This window comes from Solanum verrucosum, unplaced genomic scaffold (genome assembly GCF_900185275.1).
Source record: "Solanum verrucosum unplaced genomic scaffold, falcon-dt-bn FXZP01000235.1, whole genome shotgun sequence".
Classification (NCBI taxonomy): domain Eukaryota; kingdom Viridiplantae; phylum Streptophyta; class Magnoliopsida; order Solanales; family Solanaceae; genus Solanum; species Solanum verrucosum.
The window spans coordinates 2185813-2213714 of record NW_026019948.1 but is presented as its reverse complement, the minus strand read 5'-3'; the positions used below and the strand labels follow the sequence as shown (position 1 = coordinate 2213714).

The 27902-nt window shown below is 34.2% G+C and overlaps 2 protein-coding genes across 3 annotated transcripts; both read right to left on the bottom strand.

The window, feature by feature from the left end:
* Positions 1–1535: 1535 nt before the first annotated feature.
* Positions 1536–16707, bottom strand: LOC125810908 (uncharacterized). 2 transcript variants are annotated; one of them, XM_049490412.1, is made up of 14 exons: positions 16501–16707; positions 15870–16184; positions 14467–14641; positions 11778–11861; positions 11459–11700; positions 11131–11347; positions 10178–10257; positions 9816–9900; positions 8156–8287; positions 7943–8056; positions 7815–7865; positions 2886–2970; positions 2233–2289; positions 1536–1822 (listed from the first exon to the last, which is right to left on the bottom strand). In XM_049490412.1, the coding sequence occupies exons 2-14, from the start codon at positions 16088–16090 to the stop codon at positions 1746–1748; spliced, it is 1620 nt and encodes a 539-aa protein (XP_049346369.1). In that variant the 5' UTR covers positions 16091–16184; positions 16501–16707; the 3' UTR covers positions 1536–1745. The 2 variants fall into 2 exon arrangements, with proteins under 2 accessions (XP_049346369.1, XP_049346377.1); XM_049490420.1 differs by having other exon boundaries at positions 7815–7862; positions 16501–16694.
* A 5933-nt stretch (positions 16708–22640) lies between these two features.
* Positions 22641–26552, bottom strand: LOC125811080 (ABC transporter I family member 19-like). The gene is made up of 6 exons (XM_049490576.1): positions 26325–26552; positions 26087–26247; positions 25162–25213; positions 24507–24643; positions 23654–23740; positions 22641–23257 (listed from the first exon to the last, which is right to left on the bottom strand). The coding sequence occupies exons 1-6, from the start codon at positions 26458–26460 to the stop codon at positions 22970–22972; spliced, it is 861 nt and encodes a 286-aa protein (XP_049346533.1). The 5' UTR covers positions 26461–26552; the 3' UTR covers positions 22641–22969.
* Between the last annotated feature and the right edge of the window lie 1350 nt (positions 26553–27902).

The window sequence follows — 27902 nt, the reverse complement described above, 5'->3', positions numbered from 1 at the left end:
TTTTTCCTTCAAAAATAACATAAAGGGAGGTCGATCGAGTTGGTTGAGCTGGGAATTGGGATCTCTCAAAAGGAGGGATGTCAGGTTGGAAACCCTTATGTTTTCTCGATCGAACTCGTCATATGGGACTTACCTAATGCAGTTCACTTCTTGTGTGTGGTTTATAACTATTATACTGGAGCAAAATTTATGTACTCTTTGTACACCTGAAGGATGCGATTACATGTTCCCTTGTCATTAAAAGAAAACATATAAGGGTCCCAAATCGAAGCGTAACAAGAAATGGGTGATTCACAAATCATGAAATACTGTATTATTCATAAAATGTATCATAGTATTAATTGTCATGTCGACGCCCAATGTGTTGGCTTTCACAAAGTAGCACTAGTAAATATAGTTAACAAAAAATTAAGTTATATATGGATGATAAATTATGCATTATCGTTTTTTTAAATTAGTAATAGCATTCTATTCTCTCAAATTAATAATGCAAATGCGTGTTACTGAAATGGAAGGTACATATATATAAGTTTTTTCTTTTTTTGGTTTCCTACCAGATGTTCGATATCTGTATTGAAATTTGAAGTACGGTTATTTCAGACTATAGTGAGTAGTGCAATAATATACCATCTCACTTCAAATCTTGATATATGCATATAGAAGCAAATATTTATATATCGACATGTAAGAAAATAAAGAGGGTTGTTTTTCAATAATAGTAATATAGTGGTAGAAAAAGCTAAATAGATTTGTTATTTTCCTTATTAGAGATATATTTATGGAATAGTAAAATTAAAGCAATATTATTGAGAAAACCTAGTTGATGAGCTTGGACATCTCAACCGAAAAATGAGATTTTCTATTTAAACATAACGTTACCAACAAAATGTTTTTTTGGGATCTACTATGTACATACAAATTACAAAACATGATTTTCATGTGTTTGTTAAATCCTAGGTTGTATCATATATTCTTTGCCAACAGTACTACTTTGTTAAAAAAAATAAAATCAACATCTTACAAGAAGGTAAGACCTTAGGCGTCATTGGGAAGGATGCATTAGAACACTATATATATAAAATAATATCTCGGTATATCAGTCATGCAACTTTCAGACAAACGCTATATAAAGAGGGTTGACTGTAATACCTTATTTGATACACTTTTGTAAATCTAAGGATAACTAATACGCTAGTTATACACTCTTGATCGTTTGGTAGGATGCATAAGAAATAATCTTGCATTACATAATGCATTATTGAGATATAAATAGATAGTAATAGACCTAATAGAAATAGAGGTGGATCCAAGACTTTGTGCTTATAGAGTTGAGAAGTGATTTACTGAGTTTGAAATATATATCGTTTATACCTATTTACTGAAATTTTGAACCAAATTTTTTGTGTCCAAACGAACATGTACTGACTGCACTGGTTATCAAATACTGGATCCGCGTCTAGTTACTAAAGGCAACAAACTGAACCAGTCATTTCATAGTACTCTGGTTTCAAAGCAAGTGAAGAAAGAACAAGTAATAGAGAGACGGATCAAAGTTGTCATTCATGACCTATATATCTTAATCAAAAGATGAGGACTGTTGCAAGCAAATTCTAACAATATTAGTTTCATATCCAACATAACAATTTTCTTTGATATCAGCCTAAATACTTACATCCCTGATCAAATAGCCACTAACCAACTGCCAAAACTTTGCTAACAACAGTTCAACAAGCTCTCTATATATATCATGGAGGCATGAGATTTACAAAGCTTCCTTGGGATTTCTGAGAATTACTTGACTCTGATCCTTCTGACTCGTCCTCTGTTGAAAAACAAAGCAGAAATACAAGACAAAACTGAGTTCTTGACATAGAGGAAAAGGATACTGTAGCCAAAAGTATCATCCAAGATGAAGCTAATTTATTTCTTTCTGAATCGGTATATCAAAATCAAGAATTAAATAGAAGGGAAGTATGATAAATACTCTCCTCGAAAGATGAGGAAAAGGCATAAACTAAAATAACAAAAGACCACTGATTCTCTGAAGATACAACCAATATAGGACTTCAATCATTTAACACCCCCATGTATAAAACTGTTGAGTTTGACACAGATAACTATAGTATTTCATTCCAAAGCATCGACTCTATCAGACAAGAACCAAAACAAACACACGGGAAGAATCAACCGAAATACAGTCCTAAATAAAGAGATGGGATAGGTAAGTATTACCAAATAGTGCTTTGATTGTTGGCCTCTTTGACTTGGTATTCTTCTTCTTCAGTTCAGCTGCGGAAAAAAATGAGACCTCAAAGTCAGTTAACTTTCACAGAGCAATGAAGAACCGCCACAAAGGAAAAAACTTTGTCCAAAGTACTTGCATCAACTTTTCACAAGGAACACCAGATCCCTCAATATTCCTGTACTCAAAGGGCTTCAGCTTCTTTAAGTACCGTAATTTCAAGTTTGGTTCAATGACATAGTAATAAGAAAGAAAAAGGCAGAGAACATAGCAACTAGAAGAAGCTAACAAATGAGGTCTGGGTATTTAATGTATCTTAAATTTAATACCCACTATGCTATAGTGCTTTAAAATCATGAAGTTGGATCTGATCTTAGCTTACAAAAATGAGATCGAACTCTAAAAACAATATTACAACCTAGAGATATCCAGGAGGTCCATGCTTGCAGAAGCATGAACTAATTCAAGAAGACCCATCCATGTAAAAAAAGAATGAAAATGCTGCATCAGCAGTTGTCTAAAAATATCATAACAAAACATCTTATATCTTATGAATCATATTTTCTCCAGTTTAACACTCTAGTTGCTTCACCATGTCACAGTCCCTCTGGACTTCATGAGAGAGAGAGAGAGAGAAAGATACCCATTCCAGACGCTTGATAATCATTCACGATTTCAAAGTTTTTGTATGTATAACCCACAAAGTTGATGTCCTTCGATGAGAGCATCTGCAAAAAATTTAGGTAAGAATGAGATAAGGAGGGAATTGACAAAGGTGAAGGAACTATAGGGTCCAACAAATAATGAATACGACAATAAAAATAACGAGAACAGAAAACCTCAGGATCACCATGAAAAACAAACAAGAGAAGTCCAAATGCAGACATTTCTAAAGTGGGAATCACTGTTAAGGTACGCCTAAATATCCAACCATGTAATGTAGCATCTATTTGGGAGCCCTAACGTATATCTGGAAAAAGAAAAGGCTTTCTCCCTCAATCAGTTTGACTTGCTACTCTATCCTTTCTGACCTTAATCCAGTTTCAGCAGCAACACTATGCAACTTCAAGTTGCCCAAATATTTGCACACTTACATCACTATTCAACTCGTCAGTGAAGTCCTGCCAAGACTTCAATAAAACGGTAGAACTACCACGCACAGCTTGAGAACTTTGCAACAGTCCAATATAGACATGGCTCGGACATGTCTGCTACACTGTTGAAAGCATCTGAACTTCTCTTCACTGTTCTGGTAAGCACGAGTATTCCCCATAGGAAAAGGTGTCTCTAGCAAGTTTACATTAAAGTTTCTAAACAGTTCTCCATTTAATTTTTTGTAATTGCAACAAACATAGATTGCAAAACATTTTAAGACAAAGGGCTCCAAAGTTAAAGGAAGAAACAAGGGGAAGATGGAGAACGGACAATTCAAGTACTACTACAGAAAAACCAACCTTATTGTTCATCAATGATAATTTACACTAGGACAAGGGTTATTTGGGAATATCTCGTCTGAAACTTCAGCAAGCCTTTATGCGTGCCATGTCTATAATTATCACTAAAATTGCAGTAGAAGAGTCATACTCATCAACCCTGTGTTAGATGCCCTCCACTCTTACATGATGTCCTTATTTCCAATCCCAGCAAGTGTTATTAAAAGACTAGACAACATTAGAAGATCTTTCTTGTGGCAAGGAAATAAGGAGAAGAAAGGTTTCTATTTGGTGAAATGTAAGGCATTAACAGTGAGTAAGAAGAAGGAGAGGGAGGGGGGCAGACTGGGACTCAGAGATCTGAAGTTCCAGAACAAGGCTTTAAAAATAAAATGGCTTTGGAGATGACACAAGAAGACCAAATGTGTCATGAGTGGCACCCGTACTTAACCTCCTAGGTGGGCGAACCAACAAATTCAACCCCAACTTATATTTATTGTTCAACTTACGAAATACAAACCATAATGCGGAAGCTCAAATCTTATTAATGTAAGAAACACAAATCCACTAAAGTCTATTAAATATCGTTTCCCAAAACCTGAATGTCATCACATCAAGGACATCTAATCTCCAAATACTGAGAGTATCAAAGACAAAAAATAAATGAATAAAGTAGTTTGTGTCCGAAAACTGAGGACATCAATGCCATGACCGAGAGAATCCAACACGAGCTCGAACGAATAGCTCACCCTAAAACTTGATGTGTTGGAGATTCGAACGAGTCTAAGTCGCTAGTACACTCGCTGCACTCCACAAAAGGAAAACAAAGAAAAACACAAGTAGGAATCAGTACAGGGCAACATGTACTAAGTAGATATCATTAGTCAACTCAAAATAGAAATTAATATGCATAAAGTAATAATATAAAATCAACTATAGCACTTAGCAGGTGCCAAGCAACAAACAACATGAAAAAGTGACAACAGCACTGAAGCAAGTACGTAATCAGTCCTCATGTGTGTTCTTGATATTGTGGACGGATTACGTATACGTACTTGCTTAAGTGATGTTGCCACTTGTTCATGCTGATTGTTGCTTGCCACCTGCTAAGTGCTATAGTTGTTTTCTTATTATTACTTTATGCATACTAATTTTTATTTTGAGTCAGCCGATGATATCTACTTAGTACATGTTGCCCTGTACTGATCGCTACTTGTGTTTTCCTTCATTTTCCTTCTGTGGAGTGCAACAAGTGTTCTAGCGACTTCGACTCGCCCTCAGCTCTAGCTAGTTTCCAGCACATCAGGTTCCAGGATGAGCTATTCATTCGAGCTCGTGTTGGATTCTCTTGGTCATGGCATGATGTTCTTAGTTTTCGGACACAAGCTACTTTATTCATTTATTTTGGTGTCTTTGATTGGAGATTAGATGTCCTTGATGTGATGATTTCCAGGTTTTGGGAAACAATATTTAATATACTTTAGTGGATTTATATTACTTACATTAATAAGATTTGAGCTTCCACATTATGGTTTGTATTTCGTAAGTTGAACAATAAATAGAAGTTGGGGTTTAATTCGTTGATTCGCCCACCTAGGAGGTTAAGTATGGGTGTCACTCATGATTCGTTTTGGATCGTGACAAACTTAGTATCAGAGCTCTAAGTTCGGTGATCTCATCACACAAAGACAAGTCTAGTAGGGTCTTGCAGAACGATATGGGGACGCCTTTACTTTTCTTCGGGAGGCTACAAGACTTTACGAAAACTTCATTCTTTCCTTCTTTCGTGCGATTACTTGAATCCAATTGGTATCTAGGTGATACAAATTAGTATCTGACCTCCTTGACTCTATTTCACATATGGTTAGAACTAGAAGTGGCAACAACAACACTAGCAAGACAGGATACATCCTTAGAAATAAGCATGTTTCCTCGATTGACCACATGGCATGTAATGACTAGTGACCAACATGATCTTTTTATTAAGTTCTTAAAGTTGAAACCCCCATTCTTCATAGGTACTGAATATGAAGATGTTTACGATTTCCTTGTTGATTATCATGAGCATCTTCATAAGATGAATATAGTGGAGAGGCTTCGTGTTGAGTTTGTGAATTGTGACATATCAATTTCAAGGAAATGCTAAAATGTGGTGGCGATCATGTTGAGTGTCGACCGGTAAATGCACTACCTATTACTTGGGCAGCATTTTCTAGCTTCTTCATGGAGAAGTATATACCCCAAGACTTTGAGGGATATGAGGAGAGATGAGTTCCTGAATAGAGAGCAACGGGAGATATTTGTTGCAGCCTATGAAGCCATATTTCATGCTTTATCCAAATATGTGACTCAGCTTTGCTACAGTCTGGAAGAGCGGATCGCTGCTTTGTGAAAGGATTGAGGTCAAATTTGCAGATTCAAGCTTTATAGGTGGTTGCTTTAGCAAAAATCTTTTCATGAAGTGGTTGATTTTGTGAAGAAGGTAAGAGGGGGTGAAGCCAGATGACTTTGCCAAGGTGACAACATTCAAAAATTTTCGTAAGGGACGGCTAGATAATGAACACCATTACTTTGGAAAATACAGTTAGTAAATTTGTCATAACATGTATGGGTTGCTTAGCGAATGATGAAATTATGTTGCACCAATTGAGGACAAAATCTATACTACGATTTCATAAATGAAGTGTATATCAAAGAGGGTCATGATATGACTACTACAACAGTACCGATGCTTACTTGGTCAGAGTTATGAAGTATGTTACTCTTGTTATCGACCTGAACTAAGAAAGAATGCAAATCGCTTGGGCTAGAGACGGAACGAATTTGATAATGTTTTGCAGTTATTCAATGGGTAGAAGTGGTGTGGGCCATTTGGGTACAATCTTCTCGATAGGTATGATGTGTTCTAGTGATGGAACTAACAGACTTTCACGATATGGTACTAGTGTTATGTGGAAATGAATACGTCAATTTTCAAGGTGGATACTAACTACTTAAAGAGTTATCAGTTGTATGACATGTTCAGATAATGAGATTCAGTGTTGCATTCACATTTGAGAAACCAACTAGTTTGTTACTAAGGACGCTTGTGTTAAGCATTGTTTATAAGGAAGATTTTAGTGGTGGATCGTTGGTACGGTATTGATTCATTTAGGTTGTGAAGTGTATCTTGAGGATTCTAAATGAGGATTGGTGATTTTATCTTAAGCTCCAAAGGAGTGGATTGATACCGGAATGACAAACTTATGGGTAAAGAAAGTCCCAGTGTATACTTGGGTGAATGCAATTGAAGATTTTATAAAGAAAGTGCGTATAAAATTTGGATTAATCCTTTGGATTTGATTGGTATAACTGGATTTGAGGTGTCATATCGATGAAAAGGTTGACTTTGCGGTGATGGCAATGGCTAACTGAGCCTGATGGTAATAAGAGTTGCCTATGTGATGATGGCAATGGCTACCAATCATCAAATGGTAGAATGGCCTTGGAAGCACATTTGGAAGGCTAAGATACCATATCAGGTTTCATGTTTTGTCCAGCTTTCGGCAAGAGAAGCAGTTCTTACTCAAGATAACTTGATGTGAAGAAGGATTACTATCTTCCCTAGGTGCTGCCTATGTGGGGAAACTACAGAGACAGTAAATCATATTTTCCTCCATTGCAAAATAACTCAAGTAGGGAGGATGTTCCTGGCACTCAGAAATATCACATGGATAATGCCTGGAAAGAATTCTGAAACTCTCTCAAGTTGGAGAGAGGCAGGTTTGGAGGTCAGAGACAGAGGAAGATGGAGAATGGTTCCAGCTTGTATCTGGTGGACAATAGGGAAAGAAAGGAGTTCCAGATGTTTTGAAAATAGGATCAATTCTGTCCAACAGATGAAGATGAATTGTATTTTGCTCTTCTGCTTTTGGTGTAGACAGTCTCACTCGGTATAAACTGTTGAAATTCTAGATGTATTAGACTCCCTCTAGAAGACGAGAATAGCTCCTGTTCCTAAGAGTCTTTTGATGTAAATATGGTGCAAGAAAAACCAATGTACTGATTGATCTTAATCATATATAGAAATATACAACGTTACGAATTTCAAGAAAAAAGAATGTAAAACGTAATCCCACACGATGCACGAGAGTGAATACCTTCCTCCAAGGACCAGATCTTGATGCACTCTGAGAACGAGTTTCAGACTGCTGAGAACAAGAAACAAAAGCGAGTTAAGCAAATAATAGTGAAACACATTAGCAGAAGAAAAAAGGTACATCAATACCTCTTCAAACTTCTCAAAGTTTTGAGTGTCCAACTCATCAGTAACCTCAGGGATGAAGGCAGCATCAATATGATAGATTCTGTCCCAGTCTATTCCTCTAAACCACGGGTGGACCTGATATAGAAGAAAGATAGAAAAAAAGAAGGCAATTTACACTTTGCAATTACACAGAAACTGATAAAAGAACATAGAATAGGACACACCATACAACACCTTTATTTCATCAGCACCATTCGAACCTAGTCGCTGGGTAACATGGCAAAGGAGTTTGCCAATAAGATCTTCCGCTTCTGAAGATAGTTTTGCTTCCTCAGGAAACTTTAAATGAGATTTCCAGTTTACGATCTGCAGGTACAAGGATATGATTATACAGATGGTAAGATTCTAAGAGACCTCTTCAGTAGTTTCTTTGTGAAAAAGAGCAATGGTTTGAGGAAAATCAAGGATAGAGTTGCTTAGAAGATGAAGAGATGAATCCTGATATTTCAGGGAAAGGAAATAAAAAAAATGGAAAAAGGTTCTCCGGGAAGCCAATAAGAAAAAAGGGATAGTAAAAAAAATGTAGAAATAGATTTTAGAAAACAAGCTTAAAAATAAAATCGACCATGGCAATGTGCAGAGCTGTTCTTATGCCTGTTATGAATTATGATATGTATGATTACACTAGCCAAGCCTCACTCTGGGATTCCATCATTTATCTTTCTAAGCTTCTACTCCTACCTTGTTAAGCGTTTCTTTTTTTTCCTTTCTTTTTTTTTTTTTTGAAATTTTGTTAAGCCTTTCTTTTATTTATTTATTTCGTAGAACTATCACATTGAGCTAATAAGTATAAAGTTAATGGGTGGGGAAAAAACTAATTTCCATTCTTCCATTTCCAATTTCTATTACGAGCTTATCTTTTTAACCTTCTGCCCTACCATAATAATGTTTCTTAATTATTACTTTTTTGGATTAAACCTTTCCCATCTTCTTTGAAATTAAATAAAGCAATGTAATAAAGAGTTAGCACATATAATATTGGGAATGACTGGAGATTTAGTTGGAAGTATAATCTTATGTTGGACTAGAGAAGTTCATCAGGGTGGGGAATTAATAAGAAGTAAGAACAGCCTTCAAGGAAGATAATTGGCTTGGGGATGATATTCTACAGATAAAAATGGAAATAGAAAATGATCATAAAAGTAGAAATCTCTAGTCCTTTGTCCTTCTGGAGATTACCCATTCTAAAAGATTATAATATTATTCAAAAATGAAGATTAGATGATCATAACATTTGCAGGGAAGGGGGAGAGAGAGAGACGAAGAGGGGAGCTAGATGATCAAACAAAATACAGCTTTTGTTTAAGTTGAATTTAAGAAACATAAAAGTAAAAATGATCCTCACCCCAAAAGTTTTAAGAGCATTGAATTTTCTCCTTTTTAAACTACCAAATCAAATGGAAGGGCATATAGAAATCATGTTTGCAGTTGAAGTGGTTTTCTGAGTCTAAAACAGTTAAAGCACTTAGGTTATACTCCGTAGATTTCTCAAGGCCTTGAAAATTATATATTTTCCCTAAATGACTAAAGACACTAAAAGTTACAATAGAGTGAAATAAAAGCAAAGAGATGAGATCTTTTCATTAAAAAAAATCGGTTAAGAACCTGATACTTGTTTGGTCTAAATGTCTAGTGCTTTTAGCTAAGTACCAAAAGTATGTTTAAATAGTTCTCGGCAGGATAAAGAAAATATTTCAGAGGTTTGAATAAGATAATACGAGAGCATAGTAGAACTGTCCCAATGAGGAAGATATAAATTAAGGAATCAAACCAAGGGAAACATATACAAGTAAATTCAATGATGATCGTTAATGACAGCACTCTGAAGGCTCACCTTGCGACATGTTGACATGGGATCATCAGAATAGAAAGGTGGATAGCCCACTAGCATTTCATACATAATAGCACCAAGTGACCACCTGAAGAACAAGAGCAAATGTATGCCAAATACATGAGAACAAAATATATAAGGACATGGATTAACCCCCCCTACCCCCTACCCCTCAAAAAAGGGAACAGGAATACACCTCAAATAACGAAAACTAGAGAGGAGAGGACACGGTAGGCAGGAGTGAGAAACAAACTTGTACAACTTGGAACAACTTAAACATAAGATCACATTTTCCAGAAATTAACAAAAGCAAAGAAGGTAAAACTCAAAGAGCCCATTCATATACATGAGAAAACTGTACTGACCAGTCACACTCCATTCCATAACCTTTCTTCAGCAGGACTTCAGGAGCTATATAGTCTGGTGTACCCACTGTAGAATATGCCTGGGTTTCCACAATTGGAGGAATTTAGTTAGTAAGAGATTGACTTCTTCTCAGTGTTATTAAAAGTAAAAAGAATGAAAAAGTGACAAGGTCCATGGAGTTTGAAGCGAGAAGTGAAGCTCACATTTTTACGGATATTAAAATATATCAATGTATGAATTTAGTATGATAAAATTAAATTGCAATCAAAATAACTAATTTTAGCATGTAATATACAATAATGTTGTATTGATCCAACTCCTCAAAGTCGAAATTCAAGAAACTGTTGATTCTTGTTGGAATCACTTTGTGCACCATTATTTGAAGCCCACATATGAAGCGATAACAGCTCGCTTCACAATGGCTCTTAAGAACACTGCTTCATCAACCACACAAAATCAACTATAAAATGATCCACAAAACCACATGAACTTTGCTACTTCAGGTTAGGTGGTAAGAAATATGGTCATTGTGTACAAAATATACACTCAACCCCCACAACTAATAACTCAATCCCTCTATTAATGTGGGACATTCTAAGAAAAAATCAACATTTGGAGCGTGGACAATATGACATGAGGTCCAAGCATTCAATAAACCAAGATTAGGGGTTGGTCAGGCTGTGATACATGTTAAGAAAATAGACCTCGGTCCTAACCCACCCCTAAAAGCTAGTTCACAAGATGAGGATTGCCCAATACCATATAAGGAGACAACAACCCACTTCCTCAACCAATATGGGACATACTAATTGTCATCATATACCAATTTTAATGATTGTTCCATCTACATTACCAACAGAAAATGACAGTGCAATAAGAGGACAGCCAGTGTCTTCTGAAGGAATAATACAGGGAAGTTAACCAAAAAGATACCCAAAGGGAGGAGACTCACAAGTGTCCTCCTATTTTTCTGCCAATGTTGTAATTGTTCTTGCTGAGTGCGTTTTGGCGCTGCAGACCCATCACTCCGAGAAGCTCCATGGGCACTATCACCCCCTGCGAAATCCTTCTCTTCTAGGGTGCTGCAGTCTAATGGCTTACAAAGACCAAAATCTGATAGTCTCAAATGACCGTATCTATCAAGCAGCAGGTTGTCAGGCTTAATGTCTCTGCAGCAAATAAAGTGTAAGGGAAACAATATTAGGATGTTTAAAGAGGTCCAGACAAATGAAGAAATAAAACAAAACAAATTGCAACCAGGTATCAAAAGAAGTTATGACCTGTGTATATAGTTATGTATATGGATAGATTCTATAGCCAAAACAGTCTCCGCAACATAAAATCTGGCTTCATCTTCAGTTAGTGTATCCTTCCTCATGAGTAGGGTCATCATATCACCACCAGGTAGATATTCCATGATAAGATAAAGAAACTCGTCATCTTGGAAAGAACAATACAGTTTGACAATGCAATTACTGTCCACCTCTGCGAGCAGATTCCTTTCAGCTTTTACATGCTCAACCTAATAAAATCCAAAAGCTAAGGACCAGTAAATATAGTAGCAGAACTTATGGGAATCTGATGTTCATACTCATATACCTGTCCTCTACGAAGCATTTCTGATTTCTTAAGCTTTTTCATCGCGTATACATGACCCGTTGTTTTCTCTCTACAAACTCTTACCTGTAATGGGAAAAAAGACGAACGTTTACATCCTTCAGACTTTCTGAGAAGGGAATTTCCTATCCACAGTTCATGATATCGAGCTCAGAAATATTTAGCTGCTAGAGCAGTGTATTGAAAGTATAATGCAAGCACTCCAGCATATTCAACAGATCATTAGTCCAACTACTACATTAGCAGATCATGGGGCAACCGGCTTATATGATGACATCCCGTAACTGGCAAGATTCCACCTAATGGAGATTCATTACAAACTTGTGACTCATGAAGGAGAGCACTACCCAGCAGAAAACACAAATTTTCTAGCTTTGACAAAGACATTCTTATGAAACCTTAGTTTTGACATGAGAAAGAATAAGAACTGTATCAACTGGATCTCTACAAAACCTTTTTCTCGATAGAGGCAACACCTTACAATTAACTCGCAAGTTAAATTAAATTGAAAAAAGGAAATAAAAAGCTCAGGTTACACAAGAATAAGGCGTTGCCTATTTATCCATCCAAGAAGGCTTGATTAAGGAGCAGAACCTCATGAAAGGGTGAGGTGAGAATTCCTTATTGCTCATTAGAAGGTCATTAGATTCACACAGAAGCTTCAGATGTCTAGTTTTCTATTTTTGCCCATGGAATGACAAGTACTTGTGAGGGAAAGGAGTCGCTCCTCACTCTATTTTTTAGATTTCACCTTCAAGTAGCACCATGGAGAATAGTCCTAAAATCACCTTCTATCACTAATTTTAGTGTGATCTCTAGCTCTGCTCAGCCACCTCGAATAGATGACACTCTGAAGTTCGTCCCAACTACAATAAATATCTGTATCTCTTAGTGTCTAAGCTAATACTATAGGAGAAGCATATCCAACAAATCATCTGTTAAGAAGAGGATTACAAGTTTAACACTTCTTGCCATAGAAAATTAATATCAATCGCAGATGGGCAAACTATCCCAGGCAGTGGCAAGTAGAGTCCCAAGAAAAGATGGAAAAATCCCATCTTATTGCTTGAAGTCTTGAATAAGGTCTAAGAGAGACCCCCCTCCCATCCTCAGAAACTGATAAAGTGCAAGATTCTTAAACAGCGCCTCAATTTCAACCTATTTAAAGGCACGTACTCATAGTGTTGTTGGTCATATTCATGGTTGCGTTGTAGAACCTTCTTAATTTTTCCCCTTTGACGAGTATAGACTACATCACATTATTACTATAAACTACACATACAAATAATATTATCATGGATATCCATACTGAAGCCTTTAATTTCCTACAGAGCTCATCCACCAAGGAGAAGAAAGAACTTGACAGTCCGAAGTAACATGTTGTGGTTCAGGGACCCAAATCTAGTTAATGTGGGAATGACTTTATTGTCTTCTCATAAAGTATGATATAAGTTTTTAACTAGAAATACATGGACATGATATATGCACTCTAAGATTATATTGATAGAGAGAATTTGATATAATATGTACTTACATATTTCACTCTCCAAATATATACATACATACATTAAGTTTTACAATCTAATATGGTAGAAATGCTGGGGAGATTAGTCGCTTTGGAAAAGTTAAATAAAAAAAACTCTAGAATCTAGCACTGTATAATAATTTTGAAGTCACTCTATTCAAGATAGTTTCTACCCCCACAAGAAAGACTTAGCCAACCATTTTGACATTCACAATTATTAAGTCCTAGGCTAAGTAATCAACTCCTACAGGATTCAGTAACTGATACAGAATTACCTCCCTAACTATAGCACACCTCCATCGGATCTAATACACAGCTCAGCAAATATTTGATCGAACCTTATAACCGGCCAAATTCACTTCAAAAGTGTTCTAGAAGCCCTTACTTAGTAGCTAAGGACTCAATTATCTCCTTATTGCCGCCTTAAAAAGTTGGTCCAACAGTAATGCATCTACACCGTCATTTAACATCTATATATATTACCTTCTCATGCTTGTATTCAAACCATGGAAATCTAGACTTGATCCGAGTTTCCTAAGAAACCTACCCCAATTAGTAAGTAGTCTCTCCTTTCCTTATTTAGAACTTCCTTTTCTTTTTTCAAGTAAACATCATAAAAACACTTAGATTTCAATAGTTAGATTTATATGTCAACGTGATTATATGATGCAAAATCACAAGAAAGTAATTAACCAAAGTAGCATTGACCCACAAATTACTAATTTTATTTTATGCTCTAAGGGGTCGTCTGGTACACGAACTAAATTATCCTAGGATTGTAATCCCTGGACTAATTTATTCCACCAGGAAGATGGGATAAAATAATACCAAGTTGGATAGGATAAGGTGGGATATCCCAGGATTAAGCCTAGGATAAAATTTATACATGTTTGGTAAGATGGTATAAATTTATCAACGCAGTATAAATTTTGGGTCATGACACTTCAGCATCTGCATTTTTCAGAAATCAAGGGGAAATAAAGATGTAAAATTTACTATTTCATGCGAGATGTTTACCATCCACATTCAGAACAAGCCAAAATGAAAACTGTGGTTATAGAGGATTGTAGTAATATCAGAACAAAATTGTACAAGAAACAAACAAAGATGTTAACAGCCAATTAGATATTTCAATAGAGATATTACCTCCCCAAATGCACCCTTTCCAATCATTGTTAGTAACTCAAAATCATCAGCTCCCATTTTGTGCCTTTGCAGACGCATGTATTCAGTTTCCTTCTTTTCATGAAATTTCAGTAGATTATTTTGATCTTCCTCTGAGACGTCAGCATCGGCAAGTTTCTTTTCCAGTATACTTCGGCTGGTGACCAAATATAAAAAGAAAAAGAATATATTTCAAAGCACTTCATAGGGCGGATAATTCAGAAATATCAAGACTATGCAATTCTTGGGCAGAGCAAAGAGGTCGAGGGTGTTCTTCGTTATGTAGTAGATAATTCTGCCAAATCAGGCTAATGAGCAACACCATGCACCATCTTCTAAAATGAACGAATTAACAGCTAACCAGCAAGACCATGCACATCTTCCAAAATGAATGAATGAAAGTATTAACATCTGGAATGATGCGACACGAAAGCCAATCCTACTTATTTCCTGCAATCTCTTCCATGCATTTGAAGTTGGCTAATTGACTGGCACAGTCATCGAAGTAAGTCTGACTAGTAAGCCATATTTCAATTATACAAGATGCATTCCAAACACCACATAGTTTTACCATAGCACACTTATCCATTAGAAACACCTTTAGTGGAATTTGAATCTAAACATTTGGAAAAGGTATAAAATGTACTTTATTTATGTCTGTTCCTGCTGATGCAGGAAGGTGATCAAACCTAGCCTTTATCACGATTCGTGACATCATTTTTGTAATTATTATGCAAACCAACAAACTAACTCCAAGCTGAAAATAGATGGGGTAATAGGTTATCAACCATTTGGAAAGATAGGTTAATCTTCTCATCAAATAGCAGACATAAGCTGGAGGAGAGCATATAAGTAATGTTTGCCACACCAGTGTGACTGGGCAATTTCTTCATATAAAAAGAAAAACAGATAATTTTTATCATAACATTCGGCATATATGCAGTATACTGAATATAATATAGGGACAATAAATGACGCTCATGTTTTATAGTTATTAATTGTGTACAGTTACAAGCATAACAAAGCAGATAAATGCGAGTTATTTGAAGCAAAACAAGCTTGGATAAGGAAAGAGCAGGAACATTTACCAACAACCAATTTTATTTTAAATAATTCCTCGAATAGGTTTTAATGGAGATGAAGAAAGAGTGTAATTCCTTTCAACTTTTAAAATATAAGCCCTTCATGAAAATTGTTGAAAACGAGAAAATTCACAACCACACACCAGTGATAACATTATTCAAGTGTTTTCCTTTTTCTCCTAAAGTTGCTTAATTCTTGCAGGGAAATACAACCCTGCTAAATATTACTAAAAATGTAAATTTTAACTCATGATACTAAAGATAACTCATAAAAAGATTATATTAGTGGCAAGTATGACGTACCGCTCCTTTCTGTCGTGCAAATTTCTCATCTGCTCCTTGTAATGATTCTCAATGTACTGCTTCGCTGCAGCAACCCTCTCCTTTGTTACATTGGAAGCCTCTTCAGCTGACATAGGCGGTTGGGGGTCTTCTCTTCCACTACCCATTAAATCTTTCTTCCTGGTTGACCTTAATCGATCCCGCGGTTGAAACTTCTGGAACCAACTTCTTGCTGAATCCATCTACTCTCACTCAGCTTAAGAGGCGATGCACTAGAATCTCTTGAACCACAGACTCATCGTAAACTGACTCTACTCATACCCCAAAATCAAAAACCTACCAAATTCATAGTCCATCAATACACATGAGGGCATCAGTCAATTGCACAACATTCCAAATTTAATCCAAACTTTTCATGGGTTCTCAAATAATCAATATATCATCACCCCACCATGGGAGAAATTGTAACAGGCCAAGAAAAAATGAATAATTCTCTACCAATATCAAGAATTTTCCTCAAATCTTGTAAAATTCAGAGATTTTAGCGACGACCCACATAGATTTGATGCATCAAAACTAAAATTTTGATCTAAAAATCGAACAAAAAAAATCTATAAACACCAAATCAAAACACAAGAAAAAACAAGCTTACCACCAAATCTTTGTGCTGCAGTAATCCGATTGATACGATCGTTATATACAGGTTAAAATGATAATAAAATAATATTTTTTTTCAATAATTTTGTTGTTTGATCAGAGTTAGAAATGAAAAGAGGGAAGAAGAGAGCTAAAGCGGCATTTTCGCTGGTTTAGAAGCTAAGGTCAGTTTTTTTTTTTCTTATTGCCCTCTTCGATTCCCACTCCCTTGATTTGCCCGCCTTCTATATTTATACCCATTTCCTCTCACGTTATAAAATAGGTTTAAACTAAAATACTACCTACTATTATACTCATATTTATTTTTTAATCCTAAATTTTGAGTTTTTGATAAAAACAGATCCAAAATTTAAATTTTATTTCAACAATCTCAAGTGAATAATTTATTATTATTTTTACTTAGGATAAATGTGGAAAGTCTCTTCATAATGAAGTTGGTGGGTTTTTTTTTAAGTAGTAACAAAATATTATGTGTCATTATGTAATTATAATGTAATTATTACAGAATCAAAATCTAATTATTACAAACTTAACATTAATGTATCTGTCTATATGAGAAATAACACTAAATTATTTATTACTAGATATTTAAAATATATACTATTATAGTATTAAATAATTAGAGATTTGTAACTATTATTGTAAAAATGTATTGATTTATTTTAATTGAATTAATTAATGAAATTCTAACTAAGCTTATATTTTGCAAAAAAAATCTTAAATCGCAGGTTTGATAAAAAGTTTGTAGAGGACTCATTCTTTCTAATATACGGGGTTATGATTAAATAAAAAAACTAGGACACTAACATTGATAGCTAAATAAATGGGAATTTTTTTATGATAAATAAACAAAAGATAATTAATGTTAAAAGAATTACATATTTGACAAATAAAGAAAATTAATAATAAAAAACAAAAAGGAAAAGAAAGTAAAAGATAACTCTGTCGTTATACAGTCATCAGTAATTTCAATTTTCATGAAAATTAAAGAGTGTAATTATTTCTTCAGTTACACGAAATTAATTGTTGATCAAATAATTACTTATTTACAAATATATGTCAATATTATGTAGTTGCATCAAATCCAACAATATATGAGTTCTCAAATAGATCTTTAGTGATCTTTAAAAGGGTCTAATATACCCCTCACTTTTGATATTTAGAGTTGATATACTCCTTGTTATGAAAGTGGTTCATACATATCATTATTGTTATACAAATGACTCACATATATGTTTTTCCTCTGACGAAAGTGAAAAAAAATTAATTTAATTTTTAATTATTTAAAAAAGAATATGTATAAGCCATATAGGGTATATTTTATCCTCGTCGCACACATATTTTTTTTAGTTATGTTTTCACTAATTTTCTTGTAAAATTTATCATAGATGCCCCAATATTTTTTTTACAACTACAAAAATAAAATTACATTATAGCCGAAAAGAATAGTTTTGAATTATAATATAGCCACAAAAAAATAGTTTAATTTTTTTCTTTACACTAAAGAATGAAAGAAAAAAAGATAAAATAAGAACAAGAAACTCAAATAATAATAATCAAAGAAGTCAAAAAATAATTTATGTATGAAAAAAATTAAAATACACCTTGAACTTTGCTAGGAGATCATATATACCCCTACATATTTTATTTTTTTAAAAGTCAAAAATAAAAATTTAAGACTAATTTTTTCACTTCCTTTAGATAAAGGGTATAGATGAGCTCCTTTCGTAGTGTTAGGGGGTTATGTAAGTCATTTGTATAACGGTAAAGGTAATATATGAGTCATTTTCATAACGATAGATATATTAACTCTAAATGATAAAGTTGAGAGGTATATCAGACCCTTTTAAAGATCATTAAAGATCTATTTGAGAACTCATATCTTGTTGATTTGATGTAATTACATAATATTGACACATATGTATGAATAAGTAATTATTTGGTCAACTATGAGTAAATGTCATAATACACTATATTTAGCATTATTTTTATACACTCTACCAAACGACGATATTTATTATTAAAAAAAGTCTAAAATATAATTATATTTAGTAATTTTTAATACTATCATTAGAGGACTGAAGTTTGCTCCGTAAGATAATTATTAATATATGTCTGTCTTGAGCAAGTACGTCGTATGTACAATTTTTCCTAAAAAGGCCTCACATCATTAGAGTATTCAATACCTTTATAAATATCTCATTTTTCTTTACAGCTACCAATTAATGTGAAACTTTGTCGCACACCCAATAATCTCCCTTTAGAACTAAGTTCTATATGACTCATTATCATGATTCATTGGTTGGAGAATAAATAAGTATGTGTGTTATTCATTGTGATTATTATCTGTTTTTGACTAAGTTCACATAATCTTTATCAAAAAATCTCACAACATCATTAAGAACATCCAACATCTTATCTTATAAGTAAATTAGCTTGTTAAATCAATAAATATATAAGTAAATAAGAAATCAAGCTATCAAATTTCTCTTGGTTCCACAAACTATACTAACAAAAGTATTTCCTTGAATATAATAATTGGTCTCATAATAGAATATATTAATGATTTCTCAATTTGTGCGTATATGCGTAGACAAACTTATAAATAATAAATTAAAGAACTATATTTATTGATTATTAATTATTATTGGTAGTCCCTATCAAATCTATGAGAACGTGGGTGCTCGTAGTACCATTCTATCAAATGCAAATCTAATTAAGTAGTTATTAATTAACTAATATAACTTTGTTAAACTTAATGTAATAATTAAATAACAGAAGTTGACTAATTACTAATAGGATCACATGATAGTGGGCGTGTAAGCATGTTACCACCACTATACTATACTATATTTTTTGTTTTCAACCAAAAGAAATATAATATTCATGTAGCCTTTGCTCAAATGTGTTACACTACTATGTGAAATTAAATAACAATATTCTTCGTTAATAGTTTGGTCTAAAAATGCCTTTATTTCTATGTAGATAAATTGATTATAAAATGTTCTTATTATTACTTAATAGGTCAAAAATATCTTCTATTGAATAATTTTTTTTTTCTTTTTAAACATATTCTATTTCTAGTAAATATATTATTACTTTTAAAGAACATAACCCTATTCTTGTTTATTTTTCTTTAAAATCAGTACTTTAACTTATATGATATATAAGTAGAAAATAATTTTCTTTTCTTTTTAATCTCATTTTATCTATTAAAATAGAATAACTTCATATACATTTTTAATTGATAATCTGTCATATATATAAGATCATAGTAATTCCATCATTAATTTTTATTTAGATAACTATAAAAAACATACTAACAAAATAGAAAATATTTTTATTTCTTAATCTTTTTTCGAATCGTAGGGTAAAAATTTGCTAATAATAAAATCATTATTAGAAAAGGAATTTGTTTAAAAAGAAAAATAATCCCGTAACTGTAGATACGGCTGAATTTGAATTTCAAAGTGAATGATATATTGATTAAAAAAACTTCAAAGTAAATGTTGAAAATATTGATGGGTAAGTAGGTATATATATATATATCAAGTGAGATAATTCACAAACTTTTTATAAGTTGAGACAAAATTCATGTTCAAATACAATAATTTTCATCTTTTGTCCACAGGGAAGGGACAACGATGTCACACAAAAATTGGCAGACACACACAAAAAATCATCTCCAAGTGATTTGATGTTTCACAAGTTTAGACTTTGAACTTGTCCGCAGCCACACGTGAGTTTCATGCTAAAAAAATTGAATAAATATGTCATGCATATTGTTATTCTAGAGAGTACATATACTAATGGATGAATTGACGTGTTCTATACATAATGATGTGTATGGTATATGTTATTTGCGAATGACGTAGCATTGATTGATGAGACACGAAATGAATTGTTAATGCTAGGTTAGAGTTGTGGAGATAAATTGTGGAGTTTAAAGAGTTTAGGTTGAGTAGGATTAAAACAGAAAATCTTGAGCGCATATATAGCGATACAATGCATGAGGCAGGAGTGGAAGTGAGGCTTGACACATAGACTATTCCTAAGAGATAATTTCAAGTATCTCAGATCTATAATCTAGAAAAATAGGGAGATCGATGATGATGTCACATATCGTATTGGTGCAACGTGAATTAAGTAGATGTTTGCTTCCGGAGTACAATCTTGTGTGTGTCACATAAACTTAAAGTTATGTTCTACAAAGTAGTGGTAATTAGACCAACTTTGTTTTATGAAGTAGAGTTTTGGCTACTCAAGAACTTCCATGTTCGAAAGATGCAAGTTGCAGAAATGATGATGCTGAGATGAATATATGAGAATATTAGGGGAAATGAGATTAGGAATGTGGATATCCAGGATAAAGTGGGAGTGACCTCTGTGGTGGATGAGAATATTAGGGGAGATAAGATTGGAAATGAGGATATCTGGGATAAAGTGGGAGTGACTTCTGTGGTGGACAAGATGACAAAAGCGAGACTGAGATGGTTTGAACATGTGAAGAGGAAATGTGCAGATGCTCCAGTGATGAGGACATGCGAGAGGTTGAATATAGTGGGTACGAGGAGAGGTAGAGGTAGGCCGAAAAAATATCGAGAAAAGGTGATTAGACAGGACATGGCGTAAGTCCTATTTACCGAAGGACCTTAGATAGGAAGGTGTGAAAGTCACGTATTAGGTAGAAGGTTAGTAAGTATGAAGTGTTGTCTTAATTTTTGAAGGATTTAGCCGTATTCGTATCTTGCTTTTGATTCCACCATCACTTGTTGTTTATTGTATTAATGCTATTACATTATTCTGTAGTTGTTACTTGTTAGTTGCTTTGTCTCCACTGTCATTTTCCCCTTTTCATAGTACTGTTTATACTCTAATCAAAGATCCTTAAAAAACAACTTCTTTACCTCTACGACTCTAGGGACTAGGGAGAACCGGAAAAGTAACTCAATGACCCGAAAACACAAGCATTATTAAAAAGAAATTGTAAGCAAAGACATTGGAGATTTTTGTTTGGGGACCAGGGAGCGCAATAAGGTGCATGACAACAGAATTAATGATGTGAGTGTGACAACAACAAGAACATGATAGAGAGAGCCTACTTTCTCTCCACGCCCACGCTATTTTGGCCATCCATCGCATTCATCACCTAATTTTGGGCTTCTAAACTTCTAACTTTTTGTACTAGTAGTAGTTGTTGGTTTTAAAATGTCATGTTCATGCTTGAGGAGTTGAAGTTGGAAAAGACTAAATAAATCGATAACCTATTAAATTTATCAGTAAATTTTATTTAAATATTTGATATTGGTTGAATTTCTGAATAGATGATTATGTGTTCTTATTAGACATTTGCGGCTCAAATTTTGGAAAAGTTTCTGGGTATGTTCACAAGCGATCATTACGTGGATAATTTAAGCATATGAAATATGTCTCATTTTTAATTATACACATAAATATTAATTGAAACATGAATGGAGATTTACGTTTTATTGAGATAATGCATAATAATAAAAGGAGATAACATATAGTGGTAAATAACGTATCTACGTAATAGGTTGTTGAGAGCATGCACAAAAGCTTTTTCAAAATTTTGAATAAAAAATGTCTAATTAAAACACTTTATCATATGTTCTAGTGCTCAATCAAAACATATCGTAATCTAAAGTGTCAAAAATGAAATTTACTTTTAATGGCTGCCAATGTATTCTACCTTGGGAAAAAGGTTTGCTTAAGGGTGTCTTTGGTAGGAATTTCCATGGTAAATATTTTTCTAAAAAAGTAGGTGATTTTCTTGTGTGTGATACGTAGCAAAAACAAAATAATCCAAAAAGTATTTGTATATAATTTAGGTAAAATACTATAGGGTTGCGAGAGGGGAGTAAGATATGGGGTTGCTAGGAATGGTAGCTATGTGATTAGGGCGAGGAGACAATTAGTGTAGAATGACACTTTGCGTAATTTGTTTTCTCTTATTTTTTGACTAACCAAATATGAGAAAAATCGATACACCCTAAATTTGCTTGAAATATGATGATTTGGGCAACTTCACATTAAGATTTAAGGGCAGGCACAAAATGCTTCAGACTAAACTTGACGTACCCATCCATTTGGAAATTTTGAATCGATTTCTTTAATAAAAACTTGACATCCATTCTTTATAGTTCTGCGAAAACATAAATAATCAATGACTTTGTGATTGCTGTTACAAGAAATTGCATGAGGCTAATATAAATAGAGGAATTGAACACTATTGATACTTGCACTAAAGGCACATCATCAGGCTTCGACATGTAAATCAAACCTGAGTTGCTATAATTCCTACTTTTGAATTAAGCCAAGGGTGTAGGTGTAGCCCGTGATAACGACAACATTTTCCAAGCTGCAAACACCGAAGAACCAGCTCTAATCTCTTTTATTGGCAATCCTGCAAGGTTTAATTCTACTCTGGAAACAGGAAGTGTAAATCAGCGAAAATATGCCATATGTCTAGATGACTGAAATGGAGAAGAGCCAAAAGGAGAGGACTTTTGAGCTTTTGGTGGAGAGGGAGCCGGTTTCTTTTTCTCAATCGGGGTCTCAGAACGCAACCAGTTCTCAACTACTGAAAGCAAATTAGGGGAGGACTTCAACTCAGGAAGCTCGGGTAATTTCTCAGTCCTCTTCAGAACTCCTTCTTGGATGTAAACAAGATCAGTCGCCCATGTCTCCAGTCCATCAAATATATGTGTTGCATAGACAATTGTAGCTCCTCTCTGTGTTATCATGACATGGAACCAGAAAGTTAATCTTTTTGTCTACCTTCATTTACCAGAATCTGTAACATAATTAGTATCTAAATAGGTTTGCCAATATTAATTACATGAACCTCAATATGGTTAATGCTTACTAAATTAAGTGGATTTTCAAGACTGCTTAAATGGTACTTCACAATTTTCCATAGGATTTTGTTTCATGTGACGCTAAGGGAAAATCTATCACATAAGTGACGATTGGATATGCAGTCCCCCCTTTCACAAATGAAAAAAGAGAGGAGACAATCCAATGGGAATATCGAACATCTGTTCAAAATCCACCCTTGTAATGCGCTTAAACCCAGTTGAATGTCTAGTTTCTGCACACATGTAAGTTCAGAAGAAAACAATGCATACCTGTTCACATTCTTCCTTAAAGAAATCCAATAAATCCATCCTCGCAACAACATCTAAGTCAACGGTGACCTCATCCAGTAAAAGAACCTGCAAGAAAGTGATTCTCCATTAACAAAGGTCATCAAAGAAGTTAACCCGCCTTGCTGATAATTAGCAAACTATGTATGAAACATACCTCACAGTAAGCATATTGTTTGACTATTAAGTATTGAGCAAGCAACAGATGGATGTTATTATCTCACTTGGGAGGGAACCCCAGATGGACAAAAGAAAAAAACTTTTCCAGAGGTACACACCTCCCTTTTCCTTGACTATGAGACAAATGAAACTCGAAGACAAAAAGATATGAAGCCCCCTCCACAATGAAAATAAGAAAAATATAAGTGAGAGGCGACCGATGAGAATGAGCACCAGAACTATTTCAGAAAAAATTTAAAATGGGAGTCTACTGCGAATATGACCAGTATTCTAGGGGATTGATGCAACCTTGGTGATACAAGTTTAAGAGTATGCAGCTGAGGTGGCAAGTTAGTTAGAGTTCGTTGCAGGCTGTTAGTTGTAGCAGTTACAGTTGGAAAATTCTGTTACTAGTAGATTCAATTGTATAAGTGTAGGAAAGGAATGTAATTGAATTCATTCATGAAATAATATATGTTCTTCTCTCTTTACTATAATCAATCCAGCCATAACTCCCGGTTTCAACCCTGAATTGGCTATCATCTTCTTTGAGTTCATCTCCTAGAATAACTAAATCCATCCTGTTCTTAATTGACTGCTTCTAATTGCATCACTTGGGTCCACAAATTTCTAACTCTGATATGGTCGACTGTAAACCTACTAAATCAAAGATTACCTTATAGGGGTGAAGGAGACCCATGCAGATTTGAACTCTACGCCTCTGACCATCAGATACCTTGTGCATACGCCACTGCAGATCAATATCCAGCAGCTCAATCAACTTTTCTCGTCGAACTGGATCCACTCCTTCAACTAAAACCATGACAAAGAAAACAGAAAAAAGAAGTTGACAATTTCCATTTGAACTCAAGAAGTTCACATTTGCAGAAAATCACACACAGAAATCAGAATAGTCCAAAAACCGAAGGGTGTCAATAAATTAGTAACTCTAGTTACATATATATTAGTTATGGCTCCTAGGTCCAGAGGTAGAATGGTGCAAAATGCACAGGAAATCAGATTGGAAGTTTGACAACAATCGAAAGTCTTTTAAGTTTTAGATAACACATTGGTAGACAGAAGTTCCAGTAATAGATGAAATAGTTCAGAAGATCTTGAGAAAGACTAGATTAGAAGGGTCACGAGTGCATGTCAATTTAAGCGATGCCTATAACTATTCTGTTTATTCATAGTATGAGTCAATATATATCACTTGAATGACTTATAACAAGCACTCAGTAGCCATTACTCCACAAATCTGACAGAAGATCATTATGTAATGCCATCAGGAGATTAAAAAAGGAAACTTGCAGAAAAAAGAGATTACACACCTCCAAATATCATATGTTCAGCTGAAAAATCTCCCTGAAGTGGAATCTCTCCCTGAATTTTGACAAAAAAAACAACTCCATTTAGACTAGGATTTTATTCAACAAAGTTAAAGTTCAATGCTATGATAAAAATAAGAAGATAAGAAAAAGGAGTAAGTTATCATTGAGATAACATACAAATCTCCAACCACAATAACCAACATCATTAGAATAATTAGGGATACGTGCATTGTTCATCATACCCGAATGCAGTTCAGAATTTAGGGTATGGGGTACACCATTACAATTGCACCTGTTACTACTTTCCACGGGTGCGAAACTTGTATAAATACATACAGTAATATAGTTTTTAAAAGTTGTTTCAACTATGATATTTGTATGATAACAATATGAAATGAGCTTAAATGAAGAAGAGTGGATTCATTCAACCGTCCCCAACTTGTTTGGTACTGAGGTGTAGTCAGTGTTATCAAACAGAAAAAGCTCCGAGGTTAGTTGGGGCTTTAAGTGCAAAATGCAAATAGTTTGGGCCTTAATGAAAAAAGGTGCAAAGCTAGAAAAAATAAATATATTTATATACATGTTTAGTCCAAAACTAGCACTAGTAATTATAAGTATGGATGACAAATATATGAACAAAGAAATTGTTATTTTATTTTTTTTACGATTAAGGTGAAGAGGCTCATTGGCAAGGAAAAGTATGTATTAGAATCTTGATGACAACACTGACGCGTACATCAAGTTAGGCGAAATGCTCAACAGATTTTTGAGCCTCGCTTTAGGGCTTAAGTCCGTTGAACAACTACGCAACTGGTGCAATTGCAGCTGCTGCCATATGCCCATGATCACACCCTTCAATTCATGAAACAAAACCACAAAAAGGACATACATGAAAACCAAGACCAGACTATGATGAAGTACTTACAACAGCACCAACATTTTTGCTCCAAGACTCTCCAAGGTAAGCCAGATCACCACTACAAACAAGGTGGGTATCATGAAAAGCCGAAAAATTCAGCACCCTGACTACATCTTTTCCACCGACCATATGTTTTCCCGCCAATATCTTCAAAAGGGTCGTTTTCCCTATTCCAAAATTGTAAAAATTGAGGTTCACAATGAATATACATTTCCAAATATAGCCTAATAGTAGTAAAGAATACCTGATCCATTTGCACCGAGAAGGAGACAGCGAGATCTGGGGGCAATGTTGAGATTGAATTCGAAATAGATGGGACTTTGAAAATCATATGAGAATTGCATTCCATTGACTTGAATACTGCTTGATTCTCCTTCCATCTTCTTCTTCTTCTTCTTCTTCTTCCTTCTTCTTCGATACGAACAAGCATTTCCCGGGTCGTGTTTTATACCCGTTTCAAAAGTTGTCACCGCTTACCTAACTAACTCTTCTGGCAACTCAGCAACTTGCTGTTTGTATTCCAACCACAAAAGCCCGTCGGTTACTCGGATCCTATCACTACACTTTTGGAGCTCCGAATTAAATCACAATCTACTTTATTAGTATTTCTTTTATTTATAATGATAATTATTGCTCTATTCATATTGAATCCGACTCATAGTGTTTGAAGTTTTAAAAGAAGAAAGTTTTAGAAAATAACTATACTTCGAGACCTAATTGAGCTAATTACCAAATATAATAATGATTTACTTTTAAAAATTCATAATACATTGTATCAATTCATTTGCCATATATAGTAAGGGATCGTTTGGTAGAATGTATAAGAATAATGCTAAATAGAGTGTTAGTAATGCTTGTATTATCAATGCATATATTAGTTATGCTTGCATTAAATATACGTAGATTATTTTTATGCATTGTTTGGTTTGATGCATTAAAAATAACATGTATTACATAAAAAAAAATTATTTACAAATATACCCTCCACTATTATGATGGAAAAGATGTAAAAAGGGATTTGAGGGGCAATTGGGTCTTTAAATGAGCTAATGCATGCATTAAAATCATTGCATTGCTAATACCTATGTGATAGACTCATATTGTATTGAAATGAATAGTTGAAATTACTCATACAAATATAAGAGTTTTTTTTTATTATAATTACTCCAAACTAGTAAATCTTTCGAGGACAAAAAAAAAGGGAAGGAAGATTCCAGAATTAATCTAAACAACTGAGATATAAAAAGACATTTTTTCTTTGGGACTAGCACTAGGGATAGTAATTTAGTCTTACTAATTTGTTTGTAAACTTAGGCTTCAAAGATCCTTTCTAGAAAATCTCTTGCACTATTCTTTTAGTTATCATGTATGGTTCGTTAGACTTAGTCCAGAAAACTAAATAATTCCTTTCCATCTAGATGTGGTAAATTGTAACTACAATGTTCATTCGAAAAATAATTGTTGCTGCTCCCTATGCTCATGTATTTATGTTGACTCACTTCATCTCCTTTTGCAAGGTGCTAATTGGTCTAATTATACATTTCCAACATAACAACTTTGTCCATATGTTTTAGGGTAATCACAAGTGAAAAAGAGGTGTTCACTTGACTCGTTACCTCCATTGCATAAGATACATTGTTGATTATTTGTGACACTCCAACTCACTGTTTAGTATAATTAATCTTGTTATGAATATCCATTTAATTCCTTCAGGGTTATTGCAAATGATCCTTCTCGAGGGAATCTTTTGAAAACCACCCCTCATTGCAATGTATAACTTTTTGATGGAGTATTTTTGCATATTTGTTATCTTTGCTTGTAG